Genomic DNA, 19,582 nt, shown 5'->3' with positions numbered 1-19,582 from the left:
GGTATTTAAATACCTGCAGCCTCAGCCGCTAGGCACAAAAAGACAGATATGAACAACAACCAAAGTACTCATTCACAGTTTACTACAAAACCGCTGATGCCGGTCATTTTTCTACATGTTCTCACATTTTACGACATATTTACATAAATAGTGCATATTCTGGACAGAGGAAGCAGACTATAAAGAGGGTTTGTATGATAAAGGAGGATAGGGATGGAGGTAGATGATCTGCTATGACAAAAGGGAGCAGCTGAAATGGGAAATTATTATATTTATATATATTTCAACATCCGAGAGTCCCTGGTTCAAATCTCTTTGTAGTTTATGTAAAAATCCGCTATATTAGCTAAACTACCCGCTGTGACAACCCTGCCGCCCTTCCAAGATTTTTTGAGCGTCCCACCTTTAACACCGAGACAGCGCGTTCCATTTTGACCAATCACAGTCTTCAAGTGTTCGGGAAGATCCAATCAGGATTTCGCGCCACTGCTTACGTAACCACTCTCCGTTATCGTATTCGTAAGAGGGGCGGGCCCGCTTCTGCGGCTCCAGGATTTAATCCACGGAAATAAGAGACACTCTGACAGTGTGACACAGAAGTGGACCAACAACATCTGCAAAAATGGTTGAGGCTTTCTGCGCTACATGGAAACTGGTCGACAGCCAGAACTTTGATGACTACATGAAGGCACTCGGTGAGCAAAAAAACGCCTGTTGTACAGTTACCGTGATTTTTTTTTTAATTTTTTACATTTATTAAATATTTAAACTTTTATTTTAAACTTTTACTTTATTTAAACTTTTTTTTGACAGGCGTTGGCTTTGCCACGAGACAAGTGGGTAATGTCACCAAACCAACTGTAGTGATCAGCCAGGATGGAGACAAGGTGGTGGTGAAAACTCAGAGCACCTTCAGGAACACTGAGCTCTCTGCCAAGCTGGGAGAGGAGTTTGATGAGACCACGCCTGATGACCGGCATGTCAAAGTAAGATATGTAAAACTTGAGGGTGTGATCACTGATGATTTCCTTCTGCTGGTCCGAAATAAAAAATAAAAATAAAAAAAGGTTCTTTTTTTTCTGCTCGTAGTCGACCTTCTCCATGGATGGAGATAAATTTGTGCATGTGCAGAAGTGGGATGGCAAAGAGACCAAGTTTGTCAGAGAAATCGAGGATGGGAAGATGGTGATGGTAAGACCGCCTGTTCTGCTGGGATTACATCAGTTTTTAAGAGGCCTTTGAAAGCATCTTGTTCTGCAGGGAGGCTGGTTTATTTGTAAACCAGCCTCACCTTGTCTTTGCATATATGCAGCAACTCATAACATATGACTGCAACAGACTGAAATACTTGCTGAATAATCAGGTGCTAATGTTAACTGCCAGTCTGTCTAAAACAGATTTTCTTTTTTCTTCTGCCTCCAGACATTAACCTTTGAAGGAGTCCAGGCTGTCCGCACGTATGAGAAAGCCTAATTTTCAACATCTACTTGAAAGAGCAAATCATTCCAGCTATCAGGAAATGTTGTTTTCCTTATTATTATTCTTATTTTTTAAGTAAAAAAAGTGTTTTGACATTTTGCTGTGATTTGCACTTGTTTGAACATGAGATAAATATTTTGTAAGATCTTTTGTGAAGGCCTCAACAAAAGGGAAAATAAACTTCTGGGCTAAACTTTCTCAATGTCTCAAAGGTTCATCAGAAACAGGACAGACTACTCACTTTTATTTACGGCATTTTTCCTTTGAATGCAATTCCACATTTCTGCTCATATATGTCTGCTTCAATCGTGGGAACAGTCCCCGTCAGAGTCTGTTACAGGTGACAGCTGCAGGGTGACTGTGCAGGCTGGAGCCGACCATGCAGCACCAGCGGCCAGTCTGACCATTGAAATTGCTGTGTGAATGCCCTTTAGTAACCCCCAGATGGTCAGAGATGGCGAGAAGCTAGGGGGAGGGTGGGGGTGGTGATGTCACTCGTCTCAAGATAATCCGGTTAAAGTTGTGGTGTCATTACGTAGAAGCATCATTCGATGCTGTGCGGACCAACCGTGACTAAATGCTGCCACTGGTGTGATGATAAGACAGGACACCACGCAGGATGTAGACAGTTTGGATGCAATAGTCACTCTAGTGTTAGAGTTTGCCAGCAAACCTTTGTCCAGCTGTGGGTTTTTATATCTCTAATATAAATATTATTTAACACTGTTTTAGTTCCTACATTTTAAGATGCTAAAGCCTCCCTTTTTCAGCTCTGTGCTGTGTCCAGCCTACTGAACACTGACTACATGTGGCCATTCTTCTCATCTCAACACACACGCTGTTCAGTTTCTGGCCACCTTTGAATAGGCCGTAACACAAAGAAGCTGTGGTAACTGGAGTGGAACTCATTTAGCAGTGGCCAGATGAATTGATTTAAAGTCTGTCTTTATGCTCCAGTTATACAACACTGAAAAGCATTTAGGCTGCATGCAGTGAGAAGACAAGCTCACGGGGAGTTACTTTCTCAATATTTCACAGTGGCATAATCACATAGAAAAGGGAGATTATCGCATTCTGTGTAGCAGAAACAAAGACAGATAATAGTTAAGCGTCTTCTGTCTGCAGTGTTTGCTGTACTCTGGGAGAGCAGCGGGAGTTTCCTCTTTGTGAGGAATCTGTCAGTGGTGTAAGCTGACCTGTAGTAACCCCTCCCTGGCCTTATTAGGGAAATAGAGTATAAAGACCTGACCATCTACTGTATATCCTCTTTGGTTCAGTTGTCTAACTGCTACAATCTTTAACTTAAACACACTGATCAGGAGTGTAGCTACCATTGAGAACACAGGCAAGACCCTGAGGTAATAAATATAATTTGTGAGGCTTAATAACATAAAGGTTAGCCTTGTATTAATGGGTTTTAATCAAATTTCACTACATTTAATATTAATAATCATTGAAATTCAGGTGAAAAGTCAGTTTTTATTAATAAGTTTAAGTAGATTAACACTTGTTTTATGCAAATGGCTTAAAACTACACTTTTTCTTTACTGCTGATGCTAAAAACGTCTATAATCAGGTTAGAGGTTAGGTTGGGGATTAGCCGGATGACAATGTTTTGCCATCAACTCTCTGAAATCACATGGTCAGTCCTGCAGGGAATTCATCACGCCGGGATCAGTGGGTTTAACAGGGAAGTACATGTGAGTATCAGCAGCACAACAATGAAAAGAAACACCACGATGTCCCGTCTCGCTAATGCTTTTCATTGCTCGTGCGTTTAGTCTCCCGGTGAATTTGATCTCTGCTTGGTTGTTTTTCTGGACCTTTCCTTTCTCTCCTACATGTCAGATACAGTTGCCCGATCCTGAAATGACTCCTAGTTTCTTACAGGAAAAAATAAAATTGCTCCCAGAGATGACCCCTACTGCACAACAGACACCTTTCTTTATACTTATCTCGATTTGAGGTGAAATACTGAAATACTTTCATTTAGATAGTTACAAAAAAACTTCATGCATTAAACATAAAGTATACAGTATAAAAACGACGTCAGCCCATTTTTGTGTTAGAAATGTTGGTATGCTTAAAGAAAAGTCAAAACACTTGCATTGCTATGTTTTAATGCCTAATTGTTCTATTCGCAAGGGATTAAGTGACAAATGATACACGTTGTGGTTTTTACTGAAGATGAAGAGCCGCTTCAGGAATAATGAATCAGGGATAAAACAATCAGTTTTTCTGTATATTTAACTATTTACATCAAGAGCATTTTAACACAGTGTGTATGATGTCAGCGACACCATACAGTGACACTGGCACACATCATCAAATTCCTGTCTTCAAGTGTTCGCGCTATTAGGAAACCACATAAAAATATAAGAGCATAAAACAAAGGCACACACATCATGCATACTCCATTAAAAGACTATTAGACTAACATAATGCGCTTTGATCGCTGATCTAAGTATTGCACATGTTCACCTGGTAAACGTGAGTCATTAATATACAGTTTAAACAAGTTTATTTATCTTTTGGTACCATAAATAATAATAATGACAATAATCAAAATTGTTTTGTAAAAAGTGTCCAAAACTTCATCAGTTCATGAATCGCTATTAAACTCTGAGCTCACTGAGAGCTGCAGAGTGTGAGCTTTCATTATTCCTAGACTGACAAAGTGTGCACTGGTATCATTTTAAAAGATAAGCAGATTTATATATAAGCTTCAGGATTAGCGACACAGGATGTAAAAACTGCTCTCTGTGCAACATATGGAGCAAATGCAACAATGTAGCCATACGTAGCTGCTAAAAGCAGACTGAGAAATGTTTTACATCTGAGATCACCTGTCCAAACATGTGACACCTTCTGCAGCGACTTATAATGTGATCACACGTTGTGCCGGTGCAATCAACAATGTAAAATTTGACATTAGACTCAGCCAACATTGCTTTTGTGTTCATCAGACATTATCAAGTAAAGGATATTCAGATAACAGAAATCCTGTTTGTATTATGCTGCATTTTAGCAGCATGAATCTGAGATATCATTATACAGTTGTCATTAATATTATCTTAATGTTGCCATAGCATATTTAGGCAATATTGATTGCATTCTTGTTTAAAGGAACCTGCTCTATAGGTTTCTACAGTACGTTAGCTTCTACTGTGTGCACACAGTGCAACAGCAGTGACCAAAGTCAGCTACAGTGTGATTTTGGTCAATCAAGGAATTTGCAGAATAAATCTGACGCTTGATTTGCTGATGTTTTTGATAGATTGAAAGGAACAAAAACTGAACTCAATCCTCATTCTGAGATTTTAGGCAATGCTTCTTACTAGCACCAATATAATAACGAGGAGCTGGTGCAGATATCCAGATGGTACAGTTTGATAAGACTTTAAATGTTTCAGGTAGCAAGATTGGGAGCTCTCATATACAGTGCATGGTCATTCCTTTTGATGCATAAAACAAAAATAAAAGGTAAAAAAGTCATTCAGTAATGATATGATATCTGTTGTGTCTCCATTTGGGAAGAACAATAGGAAACTGAGAATGAATCATGAACAAGTGCTATAAAGGGTGGGATGAGCAACATGATCAAGAAAGACGCCACAGAGATGTACAATTACAACGCAAACCACTGTTCAAGTAAATGTGGGCTAAGAAGGTCTGTCTTGGAGTAGCAACTGTGGCAGTTTTGTACCCTGTTAACCTCACAGTGTAAACTACTCTACACTTTGTAGCTACTTTAAAAATACTGCACCATTTTCTGGACCTTTTATGAGAAAATAAAGTAAGCTGTAAATATATTAAAGGCTTTGAATCCATAGAAGTGAAATAGTAAATTGCTCTATTTAAAATATGCAAAAGAAATTATTACTTAAAAAAATATTAAAAAAAGAAAAGAAAAGAAAAGGAATGACACTGACTGCATGTATTTGGTATGAGAGCTCAACCAATTCTGGAAAGAGAAAAATAACGGTCCATCTCATAACCTGTCGTCTTCTGCTGTGCAGAGATTTCTGCTGAAGGCGAATAGCATCACCCGTGTTTCAACAGTACAGGGTGTGAAGTGACCTCGTCCTTATCGGTAATTTGACTAAATTGTAAATGTCAGACCACAGACTGACGTGTCAAATCTGCAGCGGCGAGAAGGCGTAAAACGGAAACTGGGCCTCGTCCTCATCCACAAAGAAACACTGGAAGTAGGGCAGCTCATCTGTAAAGAGGTAAAACAGCGAAGAACAGTATGTTCCTTCCCTTTCCTTTAGCATTTGGAGAGAAAAATGCCTGAAATTTGCGCGCTCTGCAACATTTTGTTCTAAAAATCTGCACGTACCTTCCATGAGAAAGCTGTCCGATAGAGACGGCTCCACTGTTAAAATATGAACATAATGTTAACTACAAATCAATAAAGTGTTATATGACTCTAAATTACAGGATCAACGTGATACCTTTAACTTTCTCCTCCTTATCAGCTTTCTTCTCAGCAGTTTTTCCTGCAAACGTTTTGCATACAGTCAATAAAAGCTATAATGTAGTTGTTTTTTTTTGAATACTCAGAAATGAAGGGCGTCACAAACAAACCTTTCTTTGCAGGCTCTTGTATCTCTTTGAGAACCCTGTCCTCTGTAAAAGGCAGCAAGACATAAAAAAGTCAAACACTTTTTCTCAAGTGTTTAATTTGAATGTATTTGACATAAAAATTTATTATTACATGAATAATTTAAATGTGTTTTCTCTCAAAAAGAAAACACAACATTTTTCTTTTTTAAAAGGAAAATGTTTGTGAATTTTGTGTAAACATATTTCGCTTGAGAAACATCTGAATATTAAGATAGTCGCGGATTATTTTCACCCTGTTCACTAATTAATCAAACAGCAGTTTCAACTCAGTAATAGTGACTGCGTGTTCTACATTTATTTTAGTTTCTCCAAGCTGACTGCATACCTTTCTTTGTTGCAATGGGCTTTATCTTTTCTTTTAAAACACGAGGCTCTGTTTCACAAATGTGAAGCAAACACAAACAGGCATGAAATACACAACATTTATGCATAAAAATTACTGGAGGGAAGAAAAAGGTGAAGCTTTAAAATAAGTGATTTGAAAATTTCAGTAAAGGGTAGAGGGCTCTTTTTTTGCAGTTGTAATGCAACTGAATGACTTAAAAACGCTTATGAAAAGCAAATGCGCAGAATGAAAAGTGATGCCCAGTAAGCTCAGAGAAAAATGTTAAATGAAGAACCACTTTCTAATAAAGTAACCTTTAAGATTTATAATGTGCTACTGCTTGGTATATACACTCTCACTTCATTAGGTACATCCGTCCAGCTGCTCATTAAAGCAAATATCTAATCATCCAATCACAAGGCAGCAATTTAGACATATAGGCAGATAACCTTCTGGAGTTCAAACCAGGACCAGAATGGAGAAGAATGGGCTGCTGCTTGTGTAATCGTATTGGAGATATTTTCACTTTAGTACCAACTGGACATTGCCTAAATGGCACAGCCTACCTAAGTATTGTTACTGACCATGTCCATCTCTTTATGACCACCGTCTGCCCATCTGCCCACCGTCTGCTACTTCCAGCAGGTCAACTTGCCATGTTACAAAGCTCAGATCTTGACAATGAGTTCACTGTACTCAAACGGCCACCATAACCACCAGATCTCAATCCAATAAACAACTTTCAGGATGTAGTGGAATGGGAGATTTAAATCATTGATGTACAGCTGACAAAACTGCAGCAACTGTTATGCTAACACGTCAACCAAAATCTTTGAGGAGTGTTTCCAGCACCTTACTGAGTCTGGGGCTGCACTTAAGTGGAGCTTAATATGGTACTGGCAAAGTGTATCTAATAAAGTGTCTGTTGGTCTGGTGACAGCATATATTTAAAAAAAAAACAACAACAACTTGGGAGCGCTAGGTTGTGAAAACGTGGCTTTTTAAATTCGCAATTAATAAAAAAAAAGAGCCACGTGTGATATAGATGAAAATCTGCTTGGTTTTATAGTTTAACTACAGATTTTGATAACGTTTTGTCAACTGTCATAACAGAATTATAACGAAATACATCAACAGCCAGATTTCTCAGACTCTGTGTTCTCCAAGCATAGCTCATAAATCATTTTTAAAGAAATTATTTAGAAAATATTTATTCATGATTAAGTTAGTAGTTACAACCTATAAATCCTTTATGTATGAGGCCTTATTAGAAAGTGGCAGTACATTCTCAGATTTGTGCTAATTACCTGCATGCATGCTTTGTGTAAAAATTACTGTGAAGCATTTTTTTTTTTTTTACATCAACCTATAAATATTTTATTGATGGCAGATTAAATAACTTTGAGATCATTTCCTTGCTGGCCATTCAGTTGCCTATAATCTTTGCTAATTTAGGATTTTCATTTGAAGCTCTTTACTTAGATGTCTGGTTGACTATTTCACACCCAGCAAGAAAATCTTCTCAACTATCAGCAGCAGCGTGTTTAACGGTTACTTAATTTTTATAAGCAAACTAGCTGTTTCCCCTCTAAGTTACTTATCTACATTTAGAGGGGCCTTCATGTTGTAATCAGATTACCACTGATGGTTACATGAAGTATGAAGTGCTGCCTGCACTGAAGCACCACATGTACCTTTCTTCACGTGGGCTGGTTTGGTCTTTTCCCTCAACATGGCTGTGCCATCAGGGACAAAAATGCAATCGATAAATCATACAGTTGGAAGTATTTTAGTGTATTTAAGACATCGGAAAATCTCAAATTTGTGACAGTATCCTGACATTACACGTAGCCGTAAAGCCCTGTACCCACAGTGTCATAAATAAAGTGTAAAACTTTGCACTGTACCTTTCTTTACTGCAGCAGGCCTGGCCTTTTCTTTAGGTGTTTCCAGTTCTGTAAAAGAACAACTTTGGTCAGATTTTAGCAATCAACCTGAAGAATTTTACTGCAGAAGCCACAATTAGCTTACTTTTAAACAATACTTATAGCAGCTCAAACCACTTTCTGCAGTGTGAAAGCTTCAATTATTTTTTTAAATTACTGATTTAGTCCATTCTACAAACAGCCAGAACACATTTTTAGTTTGTTTTGTCATCTTTTCAGATATGAAATAGGCCTATTATGTAATTTTAATTATACAAAACATTCCTTTTCCTTAGTAGAAATTACTTTTCTTTGGTTTGCTTCTGACTTTGTGGAGTATTCGGGGGTCCATGTGGCTGCGATAGAGCCAACGATCTGTTTTTGCACATTAAATCAAATCCACTGGTAGATTTCTTCTATAGAGGATTCCTAGATAAGTCTTTGCTCAGTCTTTAAAGAACAAAACAATGATTCTACTTGTTGCCCATAACACCAAAGAGTTTTATAAATTACCTTTTTTTACAGCTGGTTTTGCTTTTACCTCTGGTACTTTTGGCTCTGAGTAATAAAACAAAAAGGTATGATATGTAAAGATAATCAGTGTTTATCTACACCATTATCATTATTTTGTGATAGTTTTCTAATGGTACTACATAATAAAAAGCATCTACATGCAGATGACAATGGCAGTCTACCTTTTGTCTTTAGAAGGGATTTAATCTTTTCCTTCTTTGCTTCGACCTCTGCTTTAGGAGCTGTAAAACAGGGAAAAATAACATTTTCAACTTTTTTTTAAAGAACTACTTAAACAGTATAGAGTGTGTATGATCTATAACAGAAATAGAATATGTGACTATTTAAAGAGTTTAAATCAAACATATACCTTTCTTTTCAAGAGCTGGTTTCAGTTTTTCCTTTGTAACCTCTGGCTCTGATAAAAAAAAAGCATGAAAGTGTTAATAATAATTCACTTTAATAAATAATAACCATGGATTGTAAGCAATTCACCTTTCTTAGCAGAAGAAAGAGGTCATATGAGAAGAGTGATGACTGTTATCACTGATAGCTAATTGCAAAACTAAAGCAACACAGTGCATAAACTCAATCTATTGATTAATCATGTATTGAGGAATGCTGAAACATGAAAATGACCAACTTGAAAAGGACAAAACTCAGCAGTAACATAATAACTTAATCAAAATAAAAGCAGATTATGGTACTTTGAGCATTTTTACTTGGGTCATTATCACATGGCAGCGAAGCAGCTACATGTCAGCGAATCAGTCGTGATGTGACGTGGGTTGAACATGACTGAATTAATATCAGCACAGTGCTGCGTGTGATGTTTCTACAGCAAAACAACACACGATTCTGCTGTATACCTTTCTTCTTTTCAGCAGGTGATGGTTTTGTCTTGGTAACAGCTGCTAGAATAATAAATGCTCCAATTAACTTGAATTATATTTATAAAAAGGTGAGAAACCACTGAAATACTGCTGTTATACATGTTAGATAATTAAAGGAAAAATAAGACCTGTGAAAGAGGTGAAAAGCTAAAAGGATACCTTTTTTGGGAGTCACTGGCTCAGCTTTCTTCTTCTTAAGAACCTCAGCTTCTAAACAAATAATAGCAACAGAACTTCACATTCAGAAAAATATTTTTGTGTGACAGAGAAAATTGTGTGAAAATCAAAAGCTTGAACACATTTTTGGCTTAGCTGTAACTTGTTCTAAGTAAAGAAATTTTAGGTTCAGTGTTACAGAGACACAATGAAACTCAATGATAACTATTTCTTACCTTTCTTGATTGGAACTGGCTTGAGCTTCTGTTTTGAAACCTCAGCTGATGTTAAAAACACAGAACCTCATGTTCAGTATAAAATTCAAATTCTCTTTCATGTTATTAAAAGTCTGACTGTTAAAATCTAGATACTGTGCTGTGTTATTTTTCGCACGTTTTGTAGAGGATATGATTTAATTTACAACAGACTAGTAATAAAGTTTCCAGCACCTCTACAGGTCTCCTGGTTGATCAAAAGCAAAGGATTTAGAGATGTTTTGCCAAGTTGTCTGTTATGTGAAGCCACAACGCCTTTTTATTCAATTCAGTTTATTTATTCATATAGCACCAAATCACAACCACAGATGCATCAAGGCTCTTTATATTGACTTTTATTAGATTTTGGGCATTGATTTCAACTCCATCATCATATTTACCTTACCTGGTTTTACAGGTGTAGGCTTTACTTTTAGCGTTGGCTCCTTCTTAGGTTCCTTGGGAGCTGCTTCTGGTGGAAAATAAGACATTGATTTCTAAAGATTGTTGCTTATGAATTAAAATTTTATTTTGATTTTTTTATATCCCTCATGAAAGTCTTTAGGCTCATTCAGCATTACATTGTCAGTGTCAGCAAACAAAGTGTGTATTAGAACATGCTTAAATGTATTTCTTGAATGACTTGAAAAATCAATGAGACACTATATCGTCAACCATTAACTTACACATTGCAGAGAAAACGAGACAATGTGGTGTCTCATGCCTTACATTAAACAGTATTCCAGCATAGTCTCACCTGCTTTTGTAACATTGAGATGTTCCTTCTTAAGAACAGATGCAACCTCCTTCTTGACAATTTTAATTCCTCTTACAGGCTTTTTGGCATCTGAAGTGAAAAGGAAACATTTTTATCCTCCACAAAACAAATAAAGCCTATAAGTCCATTTCCCTTTTAGGCTCAATGTAGGTTTCCTTCTGTGTGAGTACAGCTAATGCTAATGAATTTTTCTTACAGGTCCACATCAGTCATCCAAAACAACAACCAAAAACTGTTTTAAAGACAATAAAATGCTGTTTAAAGTCTGACTGTGAAAATCTAGAGTACTGTGCTTTTATTTATTTATTTATTTTTAACTTTTTTCTTTGTAGATTTAACTAAAAAAATTAGAACAAATGATTTGTTTTTACACCAGACCATTAATAAAGTTTCCAGCACCTATACGGGTGTTCTGGTTGATCGAAAGCAAAGGATCTAAAGATAATTTGCCAAATTGTCTGATATGTGTAGCCGTAACATTGAGTCAACCCTGGAGTTAAGTTGAGTAAGGTGCCTTTTTATTCAATTCAATGTACTTATTCATATAGCGCCAAATCACAACCACAGTTGTGTCAAGGCTCTTTATATTGTAAGGTAAAGACCCAACAATGATACAGAGAAAACAGAGAAAACCCCAACAATCAGATGACCCCCTATGAGCAAGCACTTTGGTGACAGTGGGAAGGAAAAAAACCCTTTTAACAGGAAGAAACCTCCAGCAGAACCAGGCTCAGCTGGAGTGGGTGAGGGGTGAGGGGAAAAGACACAGGACTTAAAAAAAGTTCCATAATAGTCTGGTTCTTTGGAAGCAAAATATATAGAAATGAGTGGCGGCTTAACACCTTTGCACAGTACTGTAGATAAATAATTAAAATTGAATACAAAATGTTCTCATATATGACTGTTTCTACCTTTTTTGGTTGGTTCTGGTTTAACTCTCTCTTTCAGTGTCAAAGGCACTAACAGAGGGGAAAAATGTTTGAGTTTGGAAACATTGAGAAAGTATTCTGAACTTAGAAAGTTGGTATAAAAACACACAAGAACAGCTGCTTAAACAAAGAGATGCACCTTTCTTCAGTGGCACCACCTTCACCTTCTCCTTTGTTAGAGTAACATTTTTGTGTGGTGCTTCTGTCAAAGATAAACGAGTATGAAAATCAAAAGCCTGAGTACATTTTAAAATTATGATTAACAAAGTTAAGTCTGCTCTTACCTTTAGCTGGGGTTGGTTTTGTCTTAATGGGAGCTGGCTCTAAGTAAAGAAATTTTAGGTTCAGTCTTGCAGAAAATAAGACACTGTGACACAGCATTCATACTTAGTTTGTCAATCAAGCATGTATTGAAGAATGCTGAAACATGAAAATGACCAACTTGAAAAGGACAAAACTCAGCGGTAACATAATAATTTAAGCAAAATAAAAGCAGATTATGATACTTTGAGCATTTTTAGTTGGGTCATTATCATGTGTCAGCGAAGCATATCGTCAGCAGCTACATGTCAGCGAATCAGTCGTGATGTGACGTGGGTTGAACATGACCGAATTAATATCAGCACAGTGCTGCGTGTGATGTTTCTACAGCAAAACAACACACGATTCTGCTGTATACCTTTCTTCTTTTCAGCAGGTGATGGTTTTGTCTTGGTAACAGCTGCTAGAATAATAAATGCTCCAATTAACTTGAATTATATTTATAAAAAGGTGAGAAACCACTGAAATACTGCTGTTATACATGTTAGATAATTAAAAGAAAAATAAGACCTGTGAAAGAGGTGAAAAGCTAAAAGGATACCTTTTTTGGGAGTCACTGGCTCAGCTTTCTTCTTCTTAAGAACCTCAGCTTCTAAACAATAGCAACAGAAAACATAAGGTCCAGTTTACTGCAGAGGACAATAATCTGGTTTCTATTATTACAGTCACAGGTGATTATTCCAAACTATGATGCTGTATAAAAAAAATACAAAAACGTGCATAGAAATACAAAAACTTCACATTCAAAAACATTGTTAAGTTCTAAATCTATGTATTGGAATTAGTATTAGTATTGGTAGATACTATTTGACTAGTAAAATGTTCAGTCACTATTTTTACCTTTTTTGGTTGGTTCTGGTTTGGCTCTTACTTTCGGAGTTACAGGCACTAACAGAGAGGAAAAAAGTTGGCAGGTTATGTTTGGAAACATTCAGAAAGTATTCAATAATTGTAAAAATATATATAAAACAACAACAACAACAACATAATAACAGTGCATGGTGGTAATCACACAAGAACAGCTGCTTAAACAAAGAGATGCACCTTTCTTCAGTGGCACCACCTTCACCCTCTCCTTTGTTAGAGTAACATTTTTGTGTGGTGCTTCTGCCTCTGTGACAGAGAAAAGAGTGTGAAAATCAAAAGCTTGATTACTTTCAAAAACTATTTAAAGGAAAGGTTAGCATCAGCTTACCTTTAGCTGGGGCTGGTTTTGTCTTAACTGGAGCTGGCTCTAAGTAAAGAAATTTTAGGTTCAGCGCTACACAATAATTCAGTTCAGTTTAATTAATACAGCCCCAAATCACAATAACAGCTGGATCAGAGTGCTTTATACTGTAAGGTAAAGACCCAACAATAATACAAAGAAAACAAACCCTAACAATCCGATGACCCCCTATTAGCAAGTGCTTTGGCGACAGTGGGAAGGAAAAACTTGCTTTTAAGAGGATGAAATATCCAGCAGGACCAGGCTCAGGGGAGAAAGACAGGACAATACTGAAACTCAATGATAACTGTTTCTTACCTTTCTTGGTTACAACTGGTTTGAGCTTCTGTTTTGAAACCTCAGCTGATGTTAAAAACACAGAACGTGATGCTCAGTATGACATCCAGACCTCTTTCATGTTATTAAAATTTTGATCTTTGACATTGACATGATATACTGTACGTACTTGTCTTTGCAGAGACAGCTCTGACTTTCTCTTTTGGCATCTTGACCACTGATGAACAAAGAACAGACATCAGGTTACGGAGAATATCATTAGGAACAGTGGGATGCAAAAATCTGAAATCAGTGTAACATAAAATAAAAGTAGATTACCTTTCTTCATAGGCACAATTTTAACCCTCTCTTTCACCAGTGAGGCATTTCTAGCAGTACCTTGTTGTTCTGTCAAGAAAAAAACAACTATTTGTGAGATTTGCATGCAGCCTGTATAGTTAAGTTGGTGTTTCTTTGTGCATCAAAATATGCACCACACCTACCTTTAGCCAAGATCGCTGGTTTGGGCTTTTCTTTTGGAGCAACAGCTTCTGTATATGAAAAATACATTTTTTTAACAGCAGGATAATGCAATCATTTTATCTTTTGGTGATCAGAAGATTATCAATGTAATATGTGAACATTACCTTTCTTTGCAGGATGTGCTTTAGCCTTTTTCTTTGGTGCTTCTGTGACACAACACAAGTGCATAAACTTACCATAACTCTGGCTTTGATTGGTTATTTTTACAGTTCAGATTTTAAAACATCTGGAACGTAATCGTTAGTGATATTCATAAAACGGATGCACAGGAACATTCTCCATAAGAGTTAGCAGGTGTCAGTAGTAGTGTCCACTTAATTCCATAGACCTGTGACTCTTCTGCCTTTAAGTCTTGACACTGTCATAAAGGTAAGTATATTTACCCTTCTCTGAAGGAGCTCGTTTTACTCTTTCTTTTGTAACCTCAGCATCTAAAAACAGAAAATAACACAGGAATTGATAAGAATATGTAATTTGCTAGTAATTAAGTATACTGCTCCATATAATTTATTAAACTGAGCAACAGACAAATAAAATATCAGTAAAGTGCTGCAGAGACTGTAATAGCTTAGCAGCATTACCTCTTTTATTTACTAGTGCTACCTTTATGCTCTAATATGAAAATATGTTTAGATTTGGCGTGTTGTTTGAGTTTAATTTTCAGTGTTTCAACTCCATCATCATATTTACCTTACCTGGTTTTACAGGTGTAGGCTTTACTTTTAGCGTTGGCTCCTTCTTAGGCTCCTTCGGAGCTGCTTCTAGTGGAAAATAAGACATCGATTTCTAAAGATTGTTGCTTATGCATTAACACTTTCTTTTAATTTTTTTATATTCCGCATGAAAATCTTTTCTCATTAGGCATTACACTGTCAGTGTCAGCAAACAAAGTACGAATTAGAACATGCTTAAATGTATTTCTTGAATGACTTGAAAAATCAATGAGGCATTATATCTCCCTCAGAATAGCTTTAACTTACACATTGCAGAGAAAACAAGAAAATGCGGTGATTCATGCCTTACATATATTAACCAATAGTCCAGCATAGTCTCACCTGCTTTTGTAACATTGAGATGTTCCTTCTTAAGAACAGATGCAACCTCCTTCTTGACAATTTTAATTCCTCTTACAGGCTTTTTGGGCTCTAAAGTAAAAAGGAAAAGCTGCTTTAAACATTTTTAGAAAACGGATTAATTATATTCCCCACAAAATAAATGCATCTAAATATTATATTGTTATGAAAATTATACATCACTATTCTTCTTACGGGTCAACAACATTCATCCAAAAGAACAAACAACGTTTTAAAGATATTTATTGTAATGAGTCAAATGAGTTTTTTCTTTTTCTTCGATAGAGACATGATATCCTTAATATCCTCTTTCTCACTGTTCAAATCTTTTGTTTCTGAGGGGCAGCCAATCAGAGGAAATAGTGTTGTGGATCTTTACATTATGAAAATAAAACCTCTGTACTGTACATGTACCTGTCTTTGTGATTCTTTTTTTCACAGGTTCTTTGTCTTCTTTGGGAGTCTTGATTTCTTTCTCCTCTTTGGAAGGCTTTTTAACTTTTTCTATTTTGTGAATCTCCTCTTTCTTTTCTTTGGAAGGTTTCTTTTCGACAGGTTCTTTGGGGAGCTTCTTCAGTTCTCTTTCTTCTTTGATAGGCTTCTTTGGTTCTTTTTCATCCTCTCTAGAAGGTTTTGTTGGTTCTTTAACTACTTGTTTTTCCTTTGCTGACTCCTTTGGTACTGCCCTTTCTTTAGAAGGTCTCTCTTTCTTTATGTCCTCTTTCACCTCTTTAGAAATTTCTGCTGTTGGTTTCTTCTCTTTGATGATCTTTTCTGGCTCTTCTGAAATCTTCTTTACTTGCTCAGCATCTTTGGGTGGTTTTTCTTGATCTTTTGTTTCTTTCAAAGGCTTTCTTGATTCCTTTTCTTTCCTTGGATGAAGTATTTCTCCCCTTGCTTCCTTGGATGGAACCTCATCTTTAGATTGTTCCTTAACTTCTTTTTCCTTTTGTTCTCTTATAGGTTTAATTTCTTTCTCCTCCATGGATGGTTTTATTTCTTCTTTGTCATCCTTTGAGGGTTTTTTCACTTCTTTCTTTTCCTTTGGAGGTTTTGTTACTTCTTTTGGTTCTGTGGTCTTCACCTCCTTCTCTACTTTCTCAACCATCTCTTCCTTAGATGTTTTTAAGACTGCCTTTTCTTTGTGTAATTTTTTCTCTGCTTTCTCATCTTTAAGGGATTTCTTTTGTTCTTTGAAATGTTTCTCTTCTCTTGGTTGTTTCTTCTCCGTCTCATCTTCGGAAGGTACTTCCTTAGATTTCTTAACTTCTTTCTCTTCTTTAAGAGTTTTTGTCTCTTCTTCTTTTAGCGGTGGTTCCTTTTCCTCTTTTTCTACTTTTGGAGGGTGGGTGACTTTTTTCTCCTCTATATGTGGTGTTTTAGCCTTAGAGGGTTTCTTCACTTCTTTCTCTTTTTTGGGAGGAACCTCTACTTTTTCTTCTTTAGGAGATTTCCCAATTTCTAGTGCTTCTTTAGGAGGTTCCTTGTCCTCTTTGAATGGTTTCTTAATGTCTTTGGGCAGTCTCGTGACTCCTTTCTCAGGTAGTTTCTTCTCTTTTGAAGGATGGCTAATTTCTTTTTCTTCAATGGGTTTTATTAAAGGTTTCTTCTTTTCTTCTTCCTTAGGAGGTTTCTTCTCTTCCTTCTCTTTTTTAAGATGTTCTATCTCAGGTTTGTCTTCCTTAAGAGGTTTCTTATCTTCCTTCTCTTTTCTGAGAGGTTTCTTCTCTTCCGTCTCTTTTCTGAGAGGTTTCTTCTCTTCCTTTTCTTCTTTGAGAGGTTTCTTCTCTTCCTTCTCTTTTCTGAGATGTTCCTTCTCAGGTTTCTCTTCTTTGAGAGGTTTCTTCTCTTCCTTTTCTTCTTTAAGATGTTTCTTCTCTTCCTTCTCTTTTCTGAGAGGTTTCTTCTCTTCCTTTTCTTCCTTAAGAGGTTTCTTCTCTTCCTTCTCTTTTTTAAGATGTTCCTTCTCAGGTTTCTCTTCTTTAAGAGGTTTCTTCTCTTCCTTCTCTTTTCTGAGAGGTTTCTTCTCAGGTTTCTCTTCCTTAAGAGGTTTCTTCTCTTCCTTCTCCCTTTTGAGAGGTTTCGTCTCGTCCTTTTCTTCTTTAAGAGGTTCCTTCTCTTCCTTCTCTTTTCTGAGAGGTTTCTTCTCTTCATTTTCTTCCTTAAGAGGTTTCTTCTCTTCCTTCTCTTTTTTAAGATGTTCCTTCTCAGGTTTCTCTTCTTTAAGAGGTTTCTTCTCTTCCCTTTCTTCCTTGAGAGGTTTCTTCTCTTCCTTCTCTTTCCTGAGAGGTTTCTTCTCTTCCTTCTCTTTCCTGAGAGGTTTCTTCTCTTCCTTTTCTTCCTTAAGAGGTTTCTTCTCTTCCTTCTCTTTTTTAAGATGTTCCTTCTCAGGTTTCTCTTCTTTAAGAGGTTTCTTCTCTTCCCTTTCTTCCTTAAGAGGTTTCTTCTCTTCCTTCTCTTTTCTGAGAGGTTTCTTCTCTTCCTTTTCTTCCTTAAGAGGCTTCTTCTCTTTTTTAAGATGTTCCTTCTCAGGTTTCTCTTCTTTAAGAGGTTTCTTCTCTTCCTTTTCTTCTTTAAGAGGTCTCTTCTCTTCCTTCTCTTTTATGAGAGGTTTCTTCTCTTCCTTTTCTTCCTTAAGAGGCTTCTTCTCTTCCTTCTCTTTTTTAAGATGTTCCTTCTCAAGTTTCTCTTCTTTAAGAGGTTTCTTCTCTTCCTTTTCTTCCTTAAGAGGTTTCTTCTCTTCCTTTTCTTCCTTAAGATGTTTCTTCTCTTCCTTTTCTTCCTTAAGAGGTTTCTTCTCTTCCTTCTCTTTTTCAAGATGTTCCTTCTCAGGTTTCTGTTCTTTAAGAGGTTTCTTCTCTTCCTTTTCTTCCTTAAGAGGTTTCTTCTCTTCCTTTTCTTCCTTAAGAGGTTTCTTCTCTTCCTTCTCTTTTTCAAGATGTTCCTTCTCAGGTTTCTGTTCTTTAAGAGGTTTCTTCTCTTCCTTCTCTTTTCTGAGAGGTTCCTTCTCGGGTTTCTCTTCCTTAAGAGGTTTCTTCTCTTCCTTCTCTTTTCTGAGATGTTCCTTCTCAGGTTTCTCTTCCTTAAGAGGTTTCTTCTCTTCCTTCTCTTTTTTGGGAGGTTTCTTCTCTTCCTTTTCTTCCTTAAGAAGTTTCTCCTCTTCCTTCTCTTTTTTGAGAGGTTTCTTCTCTTCCTTTTTGAGAGGTTTGTCCTCTTTCTTCTCTTTTTTGAGAGGTTTTGTCTCTTCCTTTTCTTCCTTAAGAGGTTTCTTCTCTTCCTTCTCTTTTTTGGGAGGTTTCTTATCTTCCTTTTCTTCCTTAAGAGGTTTCTTCTCTTCCTTCTCTTTTCTGAGATGTTCCTTCTCAGGTTTCTCTTCCTTAAGAGGTTTCTTCTCTTCCTTCTCTTTTTTGGGAGGTTTCTTCTCTTCCTTTTCTTCCTTAAGAAGTTTCTCCTCTTCCTTCTCTTTTTTGAGAGGTTTCTTCTCTTCCTTTTTGAGAGGTTTGTCCTCTTCCTTCTCTTTTTTGGGAGGTTTCTTCTCTTCCTTTTCTTCCTTAAGAAGTTTCTCCTCTTCCTTTTCTTCCTTAAGAGGTTTCTTCTCTTCCTTCTCTTTTCTGCGATGTTTCTTCTCTTCCTTCTCTTTTCTGATAGGTTTCTTCTCAGGTTTCTCTTCCTTAAGAGGTTTCTCCTCTTCCTTCTCTTTTCTGAGATGTTCCTTCTCAGGTTTCTCTTCCTTAAGAGGTTTCTTCTCTTCCTTTTCTTCTTTGAGAGGTTTCTCCTCTTTTTTGAGAGGTTTCGTCTCGTCCTTTTCTTCCTTAAGATGTTTCTTCTCTTCTTTCTCTTTTCTGAGATGTTCCTTCTCAGGTTTCTCTTCTTTAAGAGGTTTCTTCTCTTCCTTCTCCCTTTTGAGAGGTTTCTTGTCTTCCTTTTCTTCTTTAAGAGGTTTCTTCTCTTCCTTCTCTTTTCTGAGATGTTCCTTCTCATGTTTCTCTTCCTTAAGATGTTTCTTATCTTCCTTTTCTCCTTCAAGAGGTTTCTTCTCTTCCTTCTCTTTTCTGAGATGTTCCTTCTCATGTTTCTCTTCCTTAAGAGGTTTCTTATCTTCCTTTTCTTCTTTAAGAGGTTTCTTCTCTTCCTTCTCTTTTCTGAGATGTTCCTTCTCAGGTTTCTCTTCCTTAAGAGGTTTCTTCTCTTCCTTTTCTTCCTTAAGAGGTTTCTTCTTTTCCTTCTCTTTTCTGAGATGTTCCTTCTCATGTTTCTCTTCCTTAAGAGGTTTCTTATCTT

The 19,582-nt window shown here is 36.7% G+C and overlaps 2 protein-coding genes across 2 annotated transcripts in view; one reads left to right on the top strand and one right to left on the bottom strand.

The window, feature by feature from the left end:
* Window positions 1-536: 536 nt before the first annotated feature.
* On the top strand, window positions 537-1,677 carry fabp7a (fatty acid binding protein 7, brain, a). The gene is made up of 4 exons (XM_082517004.1): window positions 537-695; window positions 814-986; window positions 1,090-1,191; window positions 1,423-1,677. The coding sequence occupies exons 1-4, from the start codon at window positions 623-625 to the stop codon at window positions 1,471-1,473; spliced, it is 399 nt and encodes a 132-aa protein (XP_082373130.1). The 5' UTR covers window positions 537-622; the 3' UTR covers window positions 1,474-1,677.
* A 1,905-nt stretch (window positions 1,678-3,582) lies between these two features.
* LOC309696247 (uncharacterized protein) overlaps window positions 3,583-19,582 on the bottom strand; it is a gene marked incomplete at its 5' end in the record, with an annotated part of 30,131 nt that continues 14,131 nt past the window's right edge. Inside the window, 32 exons of the mRNA XM_082517398.1 lie at window positions 3,583-5,701; window positions 5,822-5,857; window positions 5,937-5,981; window positions 6,070-6,111; window positions 6,434-6,481; window positions 8,128-8,169; window positions 8,341-8,388; window positions 8,872-8,916; window positions 9,054-9,113; window positions 9,242-9,289; window positions 9,741-9,785; window positions 9,924-9,974; window positions 10,157-10,201; window positions 10,581-10,646; window positions 10,932-11,021; window positions 11,864-11,911; window positions 12,021-12,083; window positions 12,166-12,204; window positions 12,561-12,605; window positions 12,744-12,794; window positions 13,043-13,090; window positions 13,247-13,315; window positions 13,398-13,436; window positions 13,728-13,772; window positions 13,876-13,923; window positions 14,025-14,093; window positions 14,189-14,236; window positions 14,333-14,374; window positions 14,612-14,659; window positions 14,924-14,989; window positions 15,284-15,373; window positions 15,716-17,732. Coding sequence (XP_082373524.1) covers window positions 5,616-5,701; window positions 5,822-5,857; window positions 5,937-5,981; window positions 6,070-6,111; window positions 6,434-6,481; window positions 8,128-8,169; window positions 8,341-8,388; window positions 8,872-8,916; window positions 9,054-9,113; window positions 9,242-9,289; window positions 9,741-9,785; window positions 9,924-9,974; window positions 10,157-10,201; window positions 10,581-10,646; window positions 10,932-11,021; window positions 11,864-11,911; window positions 12,021-12,083; window positions 12,166-12,204; window positions 12,561-12,605; window positions 12,744-12,794; window positions 13,043-13,090; window positions 13,247-13,315; window positions 13,398-13,436; window positions 13,728-13,772; window positions 13,876-13,923; window positions 14,025-14,093; window positions 14,189-14,236; window positions 14,333-14,374; window positions 14,612-14,659; window positions 14,924-14,989; window positions 15,284-15,373; window positions 15,716-17,732 — 3,672 coding nt within the window. The 3' untranslated portion in view covers window positions 3,583-5,615. The remainder of the gene's footprint in view (window positions 5,702-5,821; window positions 5,858-5,936; window positions 5,982-6,069; window positions 6,112-6,433; window positions 6,482-8,127; window positions 8,170-8,340; window positions 8,389-8,871; window positions 8,917-9,053; window positions 9,114-9,241; window positions 9,290-9,740; window positions 9,786-9,923; window positions 9,975-10,156; window positions 10,202-10,580; window positions 10,647-10,931; window positions 11,022-11,863; window positions 11,912-12,020; window positions 12,084-12,165; window positions 12,205-12,560; window positions 12,606-12,743; window positions 12,795-13,042; window positions 13,091-13,246; window positions 13,316-13,397; window positions 13,437-13,727; window positions 13,773-13,875; window positions 13,924-14,024; window positions 14,094-14,188; window positions 14,237-14,332; window positions 14,375-14,611; window positions 14,660-14,923; window positions 14,990-15,283; window positions 15,374-15,715; window positions 17,733-19,582) is intronic.

The sequence above is a fragment of the Aulonocara stuartgranti genome (assembly GCF_965226115.1).
Source record: "Aulonocara stuartgranti genome assembly, chromosome: 19".
Classification (NCBI taxonomy): Eukaryota; Metazoa; Chordata; class Actinopteri; order Cichliformes; family Cichlidae; genus Aulonocara; species Aulonocara stuartgranti.
This window is presented reverse-complemented; position numbering and strand designations above follow the sequence as displayed.

Bases quoted from the DNA above. Each gene is read 5' to 3' on its own strand.
- fabp7a (XM_082517004.1), top strand. From the start codon at position 623: ATGGTTGAGGCTTTCTGCGCTACATGGAAACTGGTCGACAGCCAGAAC. The intron at 696-813 runs GTGAGCAAAAAA...TTTTTTTGACAG, and splicing joins TGACTACATGAAGGCACTCG to GCGTTGGCTTTGCCACGAGA. The intron at 1,192-1,422 runs GTAAGACCGCCT...TTCTGCCTCCAG, and splicing joins AGGATGGGAAGATGGTGATG to ACATTAACCTTTGAAGGAGT.